Source organism: Oncorhynchus mykiss, chromosome 8 (genome assembly GCF_013265735.2).
Source record: "Oncorhynchus mykiss isolate Arlee chromosome 8, USDA_OmykA_1.1, whole genome shotgun sequence".
Lineage (NCBI taxonomy): Eukaryota > Metazoa > Chordata > Actinopteri > Salmoniformes > Salmonidae > Oncorhynchus > Oncorhynchus mykiss.
The window spans coordinates 79293915-79312024 of record NC_048572.1 but is presented as its reverse complement, the minus strand read 5'-3'; the positions used below and the strand labels follow the sequence as shown (position 1 = coordinate 79312024).

The following is an 18110-nucleotide window of genomic DNA, read 5'->3' as shown; positions in this document are numbered from 1 at the left end:
TTAGTGAGACCCAGTCTTCCATGAGCTCCTCTACGCATTGTTTCTGTTTGTGTACCAGGGCTGCTAATGTGAGGGATGGAAACAAGGAGCTAACACAGGACGGTAAAATGGCACACTGCTCGCTTTCCCTCCAGAGGCTATCATCTCAATGAACAACACCACATAACATGTGCTATCAATGATATGCTTTTCTCTGACGTCTCTGTCAAAACAATTTACTGTTGTTAGCCACGATCTTTTGGTTCTACATATATGCATCACATCTCAGCCTCTGATGAATATACAACATATCTACAACATGTTGACAACATCAACTGTTTCCAAGAGAGCAAAATAAATCACCACAGGAATGTGTGATGCAGCAGGAATGCCTAAGAGGAAGCAGGAAATATGGTGCACCAGCTACAAGCCCCATTCACTATCAGGTGAGAAACAGCTCTGGAGAGAGAGAGACTGAATCAGGCGCTTAATCAGAGGACTATCTACGGAAGCATGACCACCTTCCTATTCCCTAGTGGGAGTACATACAGAATAGGTCTGGAATGAGGTGTTCTGTAGGTCGGAAGGCAACACGCTATAATCTCGGAATTGAAAAACACATTGAATAACAGCACCGAGGAAACAACCGTGGGGATTGTACAGAGATCACCGTGACTGAGGCCCTGATGGAGAGAAACTAAGAATATGATGCTAGTGTTTTGTTCAGCTTGGTGTGCAAATCTTTGGATTAAAAATTAAATTACATTTGTTTGATTTATTTATCAACTGACAGACAGACAGGACTTACCAGCGGAGTCCAGAGTTCCGTTGCTTTGGTTGAATCCGGCACCTCTGCCACCTTCCTCGTCCATGTTGCTAGGCAACCCAGAGTCGAGTGAGTGAGACAAGGCTGTCTCCTCCTCCACTGGTGGTTCGGAGGGCACCTCCAGGGGCTCTCTCTCCGGCCCCTCGCCACCCCACTCTCCAGCTCTCTCCGTGGGGACCCAGGATATGGACGGAGATGCCACCCTGGAGCTGCCCTGGCTGACTGAGGCTGAGGGTGGAGGGGCTGGAGCTCCAGCACCTTGTCTGGATGGAGGGGAAGAGTCTCTGTTGTCTGATCCAGCTGTGGAGCTGCTGACTGCGGGTTGGGTTGTGCTGCCACTGGCTCGTGACTGGTTCTTCCTCATGGTTCTGTTGTTGGATGGAGGGACCCTGAGTTTGGGTTTGGTTGTTCCAACGGGGATACCGGTAAACTGGATCTCCCCTCTGGCCTCGTCGGATGCCCCCAGGGCACTCCCTTCCTCCTCTTTCACCAACGCTCTCCCGCTCACAGCGGTGGCTATGCTATCTGCTCTAGTGGTACTAGTGGTAACCTCTTCCATTCTCCTATAACCCGGCTGGGGTGAGGTCACACCTGTTGATGGGGTCACTTGGACCCATGTGTCTGGGATAGCCTCCCACCCTGCAGTGGTGGAGGTGGAGGCAGAGGACTGGTTCTCTGTGGCCGGGGTAGAGGTGAGCAGGGCTGGGGAGGCTGATGGCTCACCAGCGGAGGACGACGGCACACCAGGGGAGGATGACGGCACACCAGGGGAGGACGACGGCACACCAGGGGAGGACGACGGCACACCAGGGGAGGACGACGGCATACCAGGGGAGGACGACGGCACACCAGGGGAGGACGACGGCACACCAGGGGAGGACGACGGCACACCAGGGGAGGACGACGGCACAACAGCGGAGGACAACGGCACACCAGGGGAGGACGACGGCACACCAGGGGAGGACGACGGCTCACCAGGGGAGGACGACGGCTCACCGGCGGAGGACGACGGCTCACCGGGGGAGGACGACGGCTCACCGGGGGAGGACGACGGCTCACCGGGGGAGGACGACGGCTCACCGGGGGAGGACGACGGCTCACCGGGGGAGGACGACGGCTCACCGGGGGAGGACGACGGCTCACCGGGGGTGGACGACGGCTCATCAGCGGAGGACGATGGCTCACCGGGGGAGGACGACGGCTCACCGGGGGTGGACGACGGCTCATCAGCGGAGGACGACGGCTCATCAGCGGAGGACAACGGCTCACCAGCGGAGGACGACGGCTCACCAGCGGAGGACGACGGCTCACCAGCGGAGGACGACGGCTCACCAGCGGAGGATGACGGCTCACCAGCGGAGGACGATGGCTCACCGGGGGTGGACGACGGCTCATCAGCGGAGGACAACGGCTCACCAGCGGAGGACGACGGCTCACCAGCGGAGGACGACGGCTCACCAGCGGAGGACGACGGCTCACCAGCGGAGGATGACGGCTCACCAGCGGAGGACGATGGCTCACCAGTGGAGGATGACAGCTCACCAGTGGGTGGTGTATCATCTAGGTCCCCCAGTCCTGAGCCATCCCACCACCCACCACCCCATGAGGATAAACCTGAAGAGGGAAGAGAGGGAAGAGGTTAGAGGAGGCAGTGGGATATGGAAAGAGGGAGAGAGAAGGAAAGAAAGAGTGCCGCAACATGAAATACACACATATGCCCAGGCTGTGAGCAGGCAAACAGGCCCAACTCTTAAAAACAGCTTCTATCTCAAGGCCATCAGACTGTTAAACAGCCACCGCTAACATTGAGTGGCTGCTGCCAACACACTGACTCAACTCCAGCCATTTTAATAAGGGAAATTGAAGTAAAAAATGTATCACTAGCCACTTCAAACAATGGCACATAATATAATGTTTACAAACCCTACATTACTCATCTCATATGTATATGTATATACTGTACTCTATATCATCTACTGCATCTTGCCATCTTTATGTCACACATGTATCACTAGCCACTTTAAACTATACCACTTTTATGTTTACATACCCTACATTACTCATCTCATATGAATATACTGTACTCAATACCATCTACTGCATCTTGCCTATGCCGTTCTGTACCATCACTCATTCATATATCTTTATGTACATATTCTTTATCCCTTTACACTTGTGTGTATAAGGTAGTAGTTGGGAAATTGTTTGGTTAGATTACTCGTGGTTATTACTGCATTGTTGGAACTAGAAGCACAAGCATTTCGCTACACTCGCATTAACATCTGCTAACCATGTGTATGTAACAAATCAAATTTGATTTGATTTGAACCCCCCATTCTTGCACTAGCCCAAGTCAATGGCATGTACCAGATGCTGAGCAGGCTCTGCTCACACTTACTGGTCTGAGGCAAAACCACACGACTAACAACTTTGGACACTTTATGGAACCCAAAGCCTTCACTATCTCATCCTGGAATATCCCAGGCCTGAGGTCATCTGCTTTTGGCCTAAAAAGCAGGAACCTGGACTTCACCAAAGAAATTAGAAATACAGACATTGTCATCCTCAAGAAACATGGTATAGAGGAGATGGATCCACTGGTTGCCCTCTAGGTTACAGAGAGCTGGTAGTCCCATCCACCAAAGGAACATTTTGAACAGAGAAAAATGTCCTCCTATATCCCTCCACTAGAATCCCCATACTTTAATGAAGACAGCTTCTCCATCCTGGAGGGGGAAATCAACCATTTACAGGCCCAGGGACATGTACTAGTCTGTGGCGACCTAATGCTAGAACTGGACAAGAGCCTGACACCCTCAGCACACAGGGGGACAAACACCTACCTTGAGGTGACACCAATCCCTCCGCCATATACCCATCAAGACACAACTATGACAACAAAACAAACAAAAACGGGTCACAACTCCTGCAGCTCTGTCAGACGCTGGGCATGTATATAGACAATGGTAGATTTAGAGGGGACTCCTATGGTAGGTACACCTATAACTCATCTTGGCAGTAGTACTGTAGACTACTTATCACTGACCTCAACCCAGAGTCTCTCAGCGAGTTCACAGTCAGCCCACTGACATCCCTAACAGATCACAGCAAAATCCAAGTCTACTTGAACAGAGCAATCCTCAATCATGAGGCATCAAAGCCAAAGGAACTGAATAAAATCAACAAATACTATAGATGGAAGGAAAGCAGTGCAGAAACATACCATAAAACAATGAGGCAACAACAAATTCAATCCCTTTTAGACAACTTCCTGGACAAAAGGTTTTACTGAAATAGGGAAGGTGTAAACTTGACAGATGCAAAATCTAAACAGTCTATCAGTGTCCCTATCAAATAAAAAAATGTCAAGCAGACAACCTAAGATAATTAACAACGATGACAAATAGTTTGATGAAGAATGCAAAAACCTAAGACAGAAATTGAGAAACCTATCCAACCAAAAACATGGAGACCCAGAAAACCTGAGCCTACACCTTCAGTATGGTGAATCACGAAAACATTACAGAAATACACTACGGAAAAAGAAGGAACAGCACGTCAGAAATCAGCTCAATGTAATGGAAGAATCCATAGAATCCAACCCATTTAACTCACTCTGGCATCTTCCCCAATATTTGGAACCAAGGACTGATCAACCCAATCCACAAAATTGGGGACAAATTTGACCCCAATAACTACTTTGAGATATGTCAACATCAACCTTGGGTAAATCCTCTGCATTGTCATTAACAGCAGACTCATACATTTCCTCAGCGAAAACAATGTAACTGAGCAAATGTCAAATTGGCTTTTTACCAAATTACCTTAAGACAGACCACGTATTCACCCTGCACACCATAATTGACAAACAAACAAACCAAAACAAAGGCAGTCTTCTCATGCTTTGTTGATTTCAAAAAAGCTTTTGACTCAATTTGGCATGAGGGTCTGCTATAAAAATTGATGGAAAGTTCTGCTAGGGGAAAAACATACAACATTACAAAGTACACAAACAACAAGTGTGTGGTTAAAATTAGCAAAAAACACACACCTTTCTATCCACACGGCCATGAGGTGAGACAGGGATGCAGCTTTAGCCCCACCCTCTTCAACATATATATCAACGAATTGGCAAGGGCACTAAAACAGTCTGCAACACCCGGCCTCAACCTACTAGAATCTGAAGTCAAATGTCTACTATTTGCTGATGATCCCCCCCAAGTCAATGCTTTGCAGAGGCACCTTCTTTTGCAGCAATTACAGCTGCAAGTCTCTTGGATTTTTGCCCATTCTTCAAGGCAAAACTGCTCCAGATCCTTCAAGTTGGATGGGTTCCGCTGGTGTACAACAATCTGAATCACAGATTTTCAATTGGATTGAGGTATGGGCTTTGACCATCCAAGACATTTAAATGTTTCCCCTTAAACCACTCGACTGTTGCTTTAGCAGTATGCTTAGGGTCATTGTCCTGCTGGAAGGTGAACCTCCGTCCCAGTCTCAAATCTCTGTAAGAATTTCCCTGTATTTAGCGCCATCCATCATTCCTTCAATTCTGACCAGTTTCCCAGTCCCTGCTGTTGAAAAATATCCCCACAGCATGATGCTGCCACCACCATGTGTCACGCCCTGGCCATAGAGAGGCTTTTATTCTCGATTTTGGTTAGGCCAGGGTGTGACTAGGGTGAGCATTCTAGTTTCTTTATTTCTATGTTTTCTGTTTCTATGTTTTGGCCGGGTATGTTTCTCAATCAGGGACAGCTATCTATCATTGTCTCTGATTGGGAATCATACTTAAGCAGCCTGTTTTGCCTCCTTAGTTGTGGGTAGTTGACTTTGTTAGTGGCCTGTATAGCCCTAGTAAGCATCACGTTCGTTTTTGTTGGTGACATTATCAAACAAAAAGAGATGTACGCTCACCACGCTGCACCTTGGTCCGGTCATTTCCCTGACGACGTTCGTGACACCATGCTTCACTGTGGGGATGTTGTTCTCGGGGTGATGAGAGGTGTTGGGTTTGTGCCAGACATAGCATTTTCCTTGATGGCCAAAAAGCTCAATTTTAGTCTCATCTGACCAGAATACCTTCTTCCATATGTTTGGGGAGAATTCCAATTGCCTTTTGGCGAACACCAAACGTGTTTGCTTATATTTTCTTTAAGAAATTGCTTTTTTCTAGCCACTCTTCGGGTAAAGCCCAGCTCTGTGGAGTGTACGGCTTAATGTGGTCCTATGGACAGATACTCCTTTCTCCGCTGTGGAGCTTTGCAGCTCATTCAGGGTTATCTTTGGTCCCTTTGTTGCCTCTCTGATTAATGCCCTCCTTGCCTGGTCTGTGAGTTTTGGTGGGCGGCCCTCTCTTTGCAGGTTTGTTGTGGTGCATATTCTTTCCATTTTTTAATAATGGTTTTAATGGTGCTCTGTGGATGTTCAAAGTTTCTGATATTTTTTATAACCCATCCCTGATCTGTACTTCTCCACAACTTTGTCCCTGGCCTGTTTGGAGAGCTCCTCGGTCTTCATAGTGCCGCTTGCTTGGTGGTGCCCCTTGCTTAGTGGTGTTGCAGACCCTGGGGTCTTTCAGAACAAGTGTATATATACTGAGATCATGTGACAGATCATGTGCCACTTAGATGGCACACAGATGGACTTTATTTAACTAATTATGTGACTTCTGAATGTAATTGGTTGTACCAGATCTTATTTAGGGGCTTTATGGCAAAGGGGTTGAATACATACAGTGAGGGAAAAATGTATTTGATCCCCTGCTGATTTTGAACGTTTGCCCACTGACAAAGAAATGATCAGTCTATAATTTTAATGGTGGGTTTATTTGAACAGTGAGAGACAGAATAACAACAAAAAAATCCAGAAAAACGCATGTCAAAAATGCTATAAAGTGATTTGCATTTTAATGAGAGATAAGTATTTGACCCCTCTGCAAAACATGACTTAGTACTTGGTGGCAAAACCCTTGTTGGCAATCACAGAGGTCAGACGTTTCTTGTAGTTGGCCACCAAATTTGCACACATCTCAGGAGTGATTTTGTCCCACTCCTCTTTGCAGATCTTCTCCAAGTCATTAAGGTTTTGAGGCTAACATTTGGCAACTTGAATCTTCAGCTCCCTCCACAGATTTTCTATGGGATTAAGTAAGGTCTGGAGACTGGCTAGGCCACTCCAGGACCTTAATGTGCTTCTTCGTGAGCCACTCCTTTGTTGCCTTGGACGTGTGTTTTGGGTCATTGTCATGCTGGAATACCCATCCATGACCCATTTTCAATGCCCTGGCTGAGGGAAGGAGGTTCTCACCCAAGATTTGACGGTACATGGCCCCGTCCATCTTCCCATTGATGCAGTGAAGTTGTCCTGTCCCCTTAGCAGAAAAACACCCCTAAAGCATAATGTTTCCACCTCCATGTTTGACAGTGGGGATGGTGTTCTTGGTGTCATAGGCAGCATTCCTCCTCCTCCAAACACGCGAGTTGAGTTGATGCCAAAGAGCTCCATTTTGGTCTCATCTGACCACAACACTTTCACCCAGTTGTCCTCTGAATCATTCAGATGTTCAAATCAAATCAAATCAAATGTATTTATTTTGCCCTTCGTACATCAGCTGATATCTCAAAGTGCTGTACAGAAACCCAGCCTAGAACCCCAAACAGCAAGCAATGCAGGTGTAGAAGCACGTTCATTGGCAAACTTCAGACAGGCATGTATATGTGCTTTCTTGAGCAGGGGGACCTTGCGGGCGCTGCAGGATTTCAGTCCTTCACGGCGTAGTGTGTTACCAAATGTATTCTTGGTGACTATGGTCCCAGCTGCCTTGAGATCATTGTCAAGATCCTCCCGTGTAGTTCTGGGCTGATTCCTCACCGTTCTCATGATCATTGCAACTCCACGAGGTGAGATCTTGCATGGAGCCCCAGGCCGAGGGAGATTGACAGTTCTTTTGTGTTTCTTCCATTTGCGAATAATCACACCAACTGTTGTCACCTTCTCACCAAGGCGATGGTCTTGTAGCCCATTCCAGCCTTGTGTAGGTCTACAATCTTGTCCCTGACATCCTTGGAGAGCTCTTTGGTCTTGGCCATAGTGGAGAGTTTGGAATCTGATTGATTTGTTGCTTCTATGGACAGGTGTCTTTTATACAGGTAACAAACTGAGATTAGGAGGACTCCCTTTAAGAGTGTGCTCCTAATCTCAGCTCGTTACCTGTATAAAAGATACCTGGGAGCCAGAAATCTTTTTGATTGAGACGGGTTCAAATACTTATTTTCCTTATTAAAATGCAAATCAATTTATAACATTTTTGACATTCGTTTTTCTGGATTTTTTTGTTGTTACATGCTGACCAGACCGGACACGTCGCGTGCGCGACCGTCGTAAAATACATTTAGAAATCCATGTTATTCAATTATTGCACCCACACTGCTCGCACGCGCCAACGAGCATCTGCGATGCCAAGGGCTAAAATAGAACTCAGTCCTACTTCTGACGCAGATCGCGCTGCAAGTCCTGCATCTCCCATTTTCCCATTGGTTTATAGAAGCGTGCCATTTCCTCATTGATTATACCCACGTGGGTGATTGAAAGACTAACTGTTTTGCCGGTAGTCGTGGTAATACAATGAAAGTTTAGATGCGATCACCATATAAATTAAACGATGAAAAAGCCTGGAAGGAGGAGAGATGACTGGAAACGATTCAGTTGGCCGTTTTATGTGTGGATTAATTGTCGGAGTAGAGGTCCTTGTGCATTTCAGGTAAAATAACAACTCAATGTTTATATCCCAGGACAAATTAGCTAGCAACAGCAAGCTAGCTATATAGGACAAATTAACGTTAGCTAGCAAGTGTAAGCTAACTAGCTAAATTACCATACATGTTTAATGCTTTTCGACCTGTCCCCAAATTAATGTCATTGGTTCAGAGTTTGTTTTGATATTTTAACCTGACTGTCGTGATCGCGTTTAGTGTGGGGGGGCAAAATAAATGTATGCACGATAGCGCACGTGCGCAGCCAGTTTGGGTTCCGTGTTAGTCTCTCACTGTTCAAATAAACCTACCATTAAAATTATAGACTGATCATTTCTTTGTCAGTGGACAAACGTACAAAATCAGCAGGGGATCAAATACTTTTTTCCCTCACTGTATGCACGCAAGTAATGTTTTTCATTTCACTTCACCAATTTGGACTATTTTGTGTATTCCGTTACATGAAATCCAAATAAAAATCAATTTAAATTACAGGTTGTAATGCACCGAAATAGCAAAAACACCAAGGGGGATGAATACTTTTGCAAGGCACTGTATTTCCCTCAGATTACACAGACCCACAGAGAATTTGAAAACAAATCCAATTTTGATAAACTCTCATATCTATTGGGTGAAATACCAGTGTGCCATCACAGCAGCAAGATTTGTGATCTGTTACCACAAGAAAAGGGTAACCAGTGAAGAACAAACACCATTGTAAATACAACCCATATTTACGTTTATTTATTTTCCCTTTTGTAATTTATTTGCACATCGTTAAAACACTGTATGTAGACAAATGTCTTTATTCTTTTGGAACGTTTGTGAGTCTAATGTTTACTGTTCATTTATTTGATTGTTTATTATCACATGTTTACAATGCCAATAAAGCCCATTGACTTGAATTGAATTGAGAGAGAGAGAGAGAGAGGGAGAGAGAGAGAGAGGGGGAGAGAGAGAGAGAGAGAGAGAGGTGTACCAAACTCACTAAAAGAAGCAGTAAGGCCTCTCTTGAAAAAGTCAAACGTTGACCCAGAAAATATGAAAAACTATCGGCCTATATCGAATCTTCCATTCCTCTCAATTTTTTTTGAAAAAGCGGTTGCGCAGCAACTCACTGCCTTCCTGAAGACAAACAATGTATACAAAATGCTTCAGTCTGGTTTTAGACCCCATCATAGCACTGAGACTGCACTTGTGAAGGTGGTAAATTACCTTTTAATGGCATCAGCCCTAGGACCATACCTCAGGACTACCTGGCATGATGACTCCTTGCTGTCCCCAGTCCACCTGGCCGTGCTGCTGCTCCAGTTTCAACTGTTCTGCCTGCGGCTATGGAATCCTGACCTGTTCACCGGACGTGCTACCTGTCCCAGACCTGCTGTTTTCAACTCTCTAGAGACAGCAGGGGTGGTAGAGATACTCTTAATGATCGGCTATGAAAAGCCAACTGACATTTACTCCTGAGGTGCTGAGTTGCTGCACCCTCGACAACTACTGTGATTATTATTATTTGACCATGCTGGTCATTTATGAACATTTGAACATCTTGGCCATGTTCTGTTATAATCTCCACCCGGCACAGCCAGAAGAGGACTGGCCACCTCACATAGCCTGGTTCCTCTCTAGGTTTCTTCCTAGGTTTTGGCCTTTCTAGGGAGTTTTTCCTAGCCACCGTGCTTCTACACCTGATTTGCTTGCTGTTTGGAATTTTAGGCTGGGTTTCTGTACAGCACTTTGAGATATCAGCTGATGTACGAAGAGCTATATACATATATTTGATTTGATTTTGATTTGAGAGAGAGAGACCACAGGAGCTGGACAGAAACCCTTTATTAGAATAATTAAATAATGCAGAAAAACAATGTCTAAGGTTCCCTTCTCTTTTAAACATTTATGTCTGTGGGTTGAAAGGGGCCAGAGAACATATCTGTATTAATGAAGTCTAGACTACTGAAAAGGCCAGTCCTTATTGAATTACCACACAGACAGTTTTTGACCCAGACAAACGTTCACACCCACTCACAAACACACTCTCTATTTCTCTCTTATATTCACTGTGGTCCTCTGTAGCTCAGTTGGTATAGTGTGGCTCTTACAACATCAGGATAGTGGGTTCAATTCCCTGGCCCAGCAGCTATGGGATATGTGAAATGTATGCACAAATGTATGCAAAGTTGCTTTGGATAAAAGATTCAGCCTATTTGTCTTCTCAGCCACAGATCCCTGGTCTTTTGGAAAAAACCTAAATGATGATACATTACTCTCTAGCTGTAAATCTCTGTATCCCAACCAAAATAAAGAAAAAAGTACTAACCTGGAGCAGGAGAGCCGGTGGGTACAGCCACACTGTCTGTCAGAGTCCCTGCTGCACTTCCCTTTCTCTCCCCCTCTGGACTGCCTGTTCCTGGGGTACTTTCTGCAAGGTAGTTCCACGGCTTCCACATGGACTTCACTATCTTGGCCATCACCTTTAGACAGAGGCCACCATACACCCAATACAATGAATGTACTGTACAGTAAACAATACTAGGGCCCAAAAAGTGCCAATATGCCAAAGTACTTGATGATTCAGTACTTGTAATAAACGGATGTTGTAAAACTGACCAACCTTTCTGTCAGCTGGGGTCGAGGGTGATAGTTCTTCCTGAGTGGCAGTACTTGGGCTGGGGCTGGGTGTGGCTGGAGGTCTGAGGAAAGCTCCAGAGTCAGGGTCCATGTCTCCCAGGTCTCCCCAGGCTAGAGAGCTCTCTCCTGGGCTCAACTGCAGGGTGACATACCCCTCAGAGGACTCTGAGGACCAGGGATCTGTGGCTGAGAAGACAAACATGCTGAATTACAGTAAAAATAATCAACCAAAGCAACCAGTAACTTTGGTCAAAAGTAGTGATCTATATGGTTACAGTAATAGGGTGTAATTTAAGTTGCAAATAATGTTTCTTACAAGAGTGGGCCTCTTCCTCCAGATCAACCAATCCGGTCCAGTTTGAGGGTGTGAGGTCATCAGATGGTGAAAGGTTACGGCTCTCTGTGACTACGAGAGAGAGAGGAGTATTAATGATAGAATCAGAATAGAATAGAAAAATATAATCAAAAGACCATGTTTCCATTCAACAATGTAAAAAAAAAAACATGAATCTATCCATTCATTTCCAAACCCACCGGTGGTCGGTGTGCCGCTGGTGGTCTCAGTAGCCAGGGCAGGACTGTCTGTTCCCAGGTTGTCTGAGTGGCTGGAGCCGGTCAGCTGACTCCAAGGCTTCCACAAAGACGTGTAGATCCTAGAGATGGGTCCTGGCTTCTTCACGTTCCCTGTGAGGCACAATGAGAGTCAATGACTGACGAAGCTTCAGTCCAGCTTCATTCTGAATGATTCATTTCGTGCAGTTTCAATCTGAATGATTCATTTAGTGCAGCTTCATTCTGAATGATTCATTTAGTGTAGTTTCAATCTGAATGATTAATTCAGTGCAGCTTCATTCTGAATGATTCATTTAGTGTAGTTTCAATCTGAATGATTCTTTCAGTGCAGCTTCATTCTGAATGATTCATTTAGTTTAGCTTCAATCTGAATGATTAATTCAGTGCAGCTTCATTCTGAATGATTCATTTAGTGCAGCTTCATTCTGAATGATTAATTCAGTCCAGCTTCATTCTAAATGACAGAAACACATTCCTCATGCTTTACCTCAAGGAGAAAGCGGACAGATGTCCAAGTTAAATCACATGACAGTAAATATATGATGAGACCATAAGGAATTGTAAAGTATGCATGCACAGGAGATGCTAAAAGCCTATGAATGAACAATGACCAAGAATGTACGGACAGTATTTGCAATGAATTCATGTCTAATAAGGAATAATCTCTCTCCTCCTTCCCTCACTAAAGCCCTCTTTCACTTTCTAGAAGTATATCCAGCAGTACCCTTCTAAAAACGAGACAGGTTAGGCCCAAATGCAGCCATTTTTATCTAAATATCAAATCATTTCTGAGATATAATGAAGTAACTTATTGTGATAGTTTGCAATTAAAATGGTCAAAAAGAAACAAAAAATAGCTTCTTAGCAAAGGCCAATTTTTCCAGCAAGAATTTTTCTAGGACTGTTCAGGAGTGGTCTAAGTGGGGAGTGGAAAACTGAAAACTAGCTGTTATTGGCAGAGAGGTTTGGAACTCTCTTTCTTCAAATCAGAAGAAAGGGGGTTTATAGGTCACGTACACAGTTTAGCAGGTGGTATAGCGGTGCAGTGAAATGCTTATGTTGCTAGCTCATAACAATGCAGTCAAATGTCTATGAGCTAATTCATTAACTAATTAACCATCCAACCAAAACAGGCAGAAATTTCAGGTCTTTTAAAACAGCTGTTAAACTAAAAGTGCATTATCATAATTTACACAATTTCATAGTATTATTCCAATCAAAAAGTGTGGAAATACATATAAAACACAGGAAGGGCATTTTTTTGACTGCACTGGGCCTTTAACATCATCAAGAACAAAACCCATGTTGCTATCGTTACGTCCATGAAAACCCATGTCATGGTGGGCAAAAGTGTAGTCATGGTTACCTCACAAGAAATCAATTTGAATGACATGAGCTAAACTACTTCTATGCTCGCTTTGAGGCAAATAACACTGAAACATGCATGAGACCACCAGCTGTTCTGGAAGACTGTGTGATCACGCTCTCCGCAGCCGATGTGAGTAAGACCTTTAAACAGGTCAACATTCACAAGGCAGCAGGGCCAGACGGATTACCAGGATGTGTACTGCAAGCATGCACTGACCAACTGTCAAGTATCTTCTCTGATATTTACAACCTCTTCCTGCCCAAGTTTGTAAACCAACATGTTTCAAGCAGACCACTATAGTGCCTGTGCCCAAGAACACTAAGGTAACCTGCCTAAATGACTACCGACCCGTAGCATTCACATCTGCAGCCATGAAGTGCTTCGAAAGGCTGGTCATGGCTCACATCAACACCATTATCCCAGAAATCCTAGACCCACTCCAATTTGCATATCGCCCCAACAGATCCACAGATGATGAAATCTCTATTGCACGCCACACTGCCCTTTCCCAACTGGACAAAAGGAACACCTATGTGAGAATGCTATTCATTGACTATAGCTCAGCGTTCAACACCATAGTGCCCTCAAAGCTCATCAATAAGCTCAGGACCCTGGGACTAAACACCTCCCTCTGCAACTGGATCCTAGTCTTCCTGACGGACATCCCCCAGGTGGTAAGGGTAGGTAACAACACATCTGCCACGCTGATTCTCAACACAGGGGTGCGTGCTCAGTCCCCTCCTGTGCTCCCTTTTCACTCATGACTGCACAGCCAGGCACGACTCCAACAGCATCATTAAGTTTGCCGATGACACAACAGTGGTGGACCCGATCACTGACAACGACGAGACAGCCTATAGAGAGAAGGTCGGAGGCCTGGCCGTGTGGTGCAACGACAAAAACCTCTCCCTCAACGTGATCAAGACAAAGGAAATTATTGTGGACTACAGGAAAAAGATGACCGAGCACGGCCCCATTCTCCTCGACGGGGCTGCATTCGAGCAGGTTTTGAGCTTCAAGTTCCTTGGTGTCCACATCACCAACAACCTAACATGGTCCTAGCACACCAAGACAGTCGTGAAGAGGGCACGACAAAACCAATTACCCCTCAGGAGACTGAAAATATTTGTCATGGGTCCTCAGATCCTCAAAAGTTTCTACAGCTGCAATATCGAGACTGGTTGCATCACTGTCTGGTTTGGCAACTGCTCGGCCTCCGACCTCAAGGTACTACAGAGGGTAGTGCGAACGGCCCAGTACATCACTGGGGCCAAGCTTCCTGCCATCCAGGACCTCTATACCAGGCGGTGTCAGAGGAAGGCACTAAAAATTGTCAAAGACTTCAGCCACCCTAGTCATAGAATGTTCTCTCTGCTACCGCACGGCAAGCGGTACCGGAGTGCCAAGTCTAGGTCCAAGAGGCTTCTAAACAGCTTCTACCCCCAAGCCATAATTTTTTACAATTTTACCTTTATTTAACTAGGGAAGCCAGTTAAGAACAAATTCTTATTTACATTGACAGCCTAGGAACAGTGGGTTAACTACCTTGTTCGGGACAGAACGACAGAATTTTACCTTGTCCGCTCTGGGATTCAATCTAGCAACCTTTCAGTTACAAGCCCAACCACTAGGCTACCTGCCGAACACCTAATCAAATACCACCTTTTACACTGCTGCTACTCTCTGTTGTTATCATCTATGCATAGTCACTTTAAGAACTCTACCTACATGTACACATTACCTCAACTAACCGTTGCCCCCGCACATTGACTCTGTACAGGTCTCACTATTGTAATTTTACTGCTGCTCTTTAATTACTTGTTACTTGTATCTCTTATTCTTATCCATATTTTTGTATAACTGCATTGTTGGTTAGGGGATCTTAAGTAAGCATTTCACTGTAAGGTTTACACATGTTGTATTCTGCACATGTGACTAATACAATTTGATTTCATATTACAAGGTGATTCAGTAGAGATGGTCCGGTCATCATAGCTACACCTTGATCACTTGTAATCCAGATCTGGACTTCATTCTCACCTCTGTAGCAATAGGCGTCATAGAGAGGTATGGCGTCCGTAGCATTGGCTGCTCCGCTGCTGGTTGTGGTTCCATTGGTGTTGGGTACAACGGTCCGGACCCCTGGCTGGTCCCCTCCACAGCCCTGCCTGGGCTGGGTGATAGGGTAGCGGACACTGCCGTCAGAGAGCCAGCCTGGAGCACAGACGTCCAGCCCTGTCCTCCAGGCCAGGTAGAGCTGTCCCACCGTGGCTAATTGTCCCCCCAGGGAGACGCAGCGTTCTGAGGCAGAGGACAGAGACAGACGCCCAGGAACCCAGGAATGAAATACCTCACCTGGACAGAGAGAGAGAGAGAGAGAGAGAGAGAGAGAGAGAGAGAGAGAGAGAGAGAGAGAGAGAGAGATAGTGAGATAGAGACAGAGAGAGAGAGAGAGGGAGACAGAGAGAGAGGGAGAGAGGGAGAGAGAGAGATTATCGAACTGGCATGGAGGCCACGTGCCCTGATAACATATGAACATGTCAGTTGTGGACCCCCTGGAAGTCCCCCCCCCCCCCCCCCCCCCCTAGAAGATGGCACCATGAACAAGGCGGTTGAAGGCCCCCTTGAGGTCAGGACCCTCCCCCCAGATAGCATATGAACACATCAGTTGATGTTCTCTCAGCCTCATGGCAAAATGAGGCTGAGATATACATGATGATATACAACTGCACATATATCTGTCTGGCCAATGGCAAAATGTATAGAATAGCTTGAGATTAGCTATACAACTGCACATATATCTGTCTGCTCCATGGCAAAATGTGTAGAATTGCAGGAAATTCCCTGTAAAGATATCCTACAGTGATTGTTGAAATGTTCCTGTTGAAAAGTGTATATCCCAAGTAAAAATACAGCAAAATACACACACTAAATCATAGAAAAACATATTTTGAACAAAATAGTGTTCTTTAGACATACAGTAACTGCAAACTTCAAGGAGAAAGACATTCAAAGAGTTGGTCTGATGGTGTTGGTCTAATGGAGTTGGTCTGATGGAGTTGGTCTAATGGTGTTGGTCTGATGGTGTTAGTCTAATGGAGTTGGTATGATGGTGTTGGTCTGATGGTGTTGGTCTAATGGAGTTGGTCTGATGGTGTTAGTCTAATGGAGTTGGTCTGATGGTGTTAGTCTAATAGAGTTGGTCTGATGGTGTTGGTCTGATGGTGTTGGTCTGATGGAGTTGGTCTGATGGTGTTGGTCTAATAGAGTTGGTCTGATGGTGTTGGTCTGATGGAGTTGGTCTGATGGTGTTAGTCTAATAGAGTTGGTCTGATGGTGTTGGTCTAATAGAGTTGGTCTGATGGTGTTGGTCTGATGGAGTTGGTCTGATGGAGTTGGTCTGATGGTGTTGGTCTGATGGATTTGGTCTGATGGATTTGGTCTGATGGTGTTGGTCTGATGGAGTTGGTCTGATAGTGTTGGTCTGATGGATTTGGTCTGATGGAGTTGGTCTGGTGGTGTTGGTCTGATGGAGTTGGTCTGATGGTGTTGGTCTGATGGTGTTGGTCTGATGGTGTTGGTCTGATGGTGTTAGTCTGATGGATTTGGTCTGATGGATTTGGTCTGATGGTGTTGGTCTGATGGAGTTGGTCTGATGGTGTTGGTCTGATGGATTTGGTCTGATGGAGTTGGTCTGGTGGTGTTGGTCTGATGGAGTTGGTCTGATGGAGTTGGTCTGATGGTGTTGGTTTGATGGAGTTGGTCTGATGGTGTTGGTCTGATGGAGTTGGTCTGATGGAGTTGGTCTGATGGTGTTGGTCTGATGGTGTTGGTCTGATGGTGTTGGTCTGATGGAGTTTGTCTGATGGATTTGGTCTGATGAAGTTGGTCTGATGGATTTGGTCTGATGGTGTTGGTCTGATGGAGTTGGTCTGATGGATTTGGTCTGATGGATTTGGTCTGATGGATTTGGTCTGATGGTGTTGGTCTGATGGATTTGGTCTGATGGATTTGGTCTGATGGATTTGGTCTGATGGTGTTGGTCTGATGGATTTGGTCTGATGGTGTTGGTCTGATGGTGTTGGTCTGATGGATTTGGTCTGATGGTGTTGGTCTGATGGATTTGGCCTGATGGAGTTGGCCTGATGGATTTGGCCTGATGGAGTTGGTCTGATGGAGTTGGCCTGATGGAGTTGGTCTGATGGAGTTGGTCTGATGGAGTTGGTCTGATGGAGTTGGTCTGATGGGAAGTTGTGATGTCATCAGCCTATAGAGAACAAAAGAGGAAAAGCCACCCCTCACTTGTGCTATGTCATGACTGACCTGGTCCACCTATTGAGATGTTGGTTAAGTTAATCAGGTGTTAAATCAGGTGTTAAATTAGGTGTTAAATTAGGTGTTAAATTAGGTGAAAAGGAGACTGGAGTCCTACTTTACAGTTTTTTACAATCACTTCGGCACTAATTTCAGAACCTTGATATCATTTTTCAAAACTATAGACACAAAACTCACAACTGAAGATCAAAATGAATCAACATTTTACAAAACTCAACACTTTTTCCAATTGCTTGGATACAATACACATAGCGCTAAGATAATTTGTTCATTGAACTAAAATCACCTGTTCAAAATGACACAACTTAATATCATAAAAGTATTACCTTTTCAAAATGCAATTCACACATCTGAGATGACTGTCTATTCATTTCATTACAATGATCGAACTATCAATTTCTACAACTGCTCAAAATGATAGTAACTGTTGCATTACACTTAATGCATAGTTTTATGGAAATTGACTAACAATATTCCATGTTTAGATCATGGAAGTTTCAGGGTAACGAGATCCATTGATACCAATTACTGTGGAACATCAACCAATTGGACTACATCATCTATGGATGTAATATTTCATCATCATTCTTTATCAGACACTGTTTCTATGGTCCCATGTACCACTTTTCCAGACCATGTTTTCAGA

General features: G+C 45.1%; 1 protein-coding gene across 2 annotated transcripts in view; it reads right to left on the bottom strand.

The window, feature by feature from the left end:
- ncana (neurocan a) overlaps positions 1 to 18110 on the bottom strand; it is a 136728-nt gene that overhangs the window by 35430 nt on the left and 83188 nt on the right. For both annotated transcript variants that reach the window (XM_036986389.1, XM_036986391.1), the window contains 6 exons: positions 15170 to 15484; positions 11722 to 11871; positions 11504 to 11593; positions 11171 to 11373; positions 10877 to 11030; positions 788 to 2419 (listed from right to left, as the gene is read on the bottom strand). In XM_036986389.1, the coding sequence (XP_036842284.1) occupies positions 788 to 2419; positions 10877 to 11030; positions 11171 to 11373; positions 11504 to 11593; positions 11722 to 11871; positions 15170 to 15484 (2544 nt within the window). The remainder of the gene's footprint in view (positions 1 to 787; positions 2420 to 10876; positions 11031 to 11170; positions 11374 to 11503; positions 11594 to 11721; positions 11872 to 15169; positions 15485 to 18110) is intronic.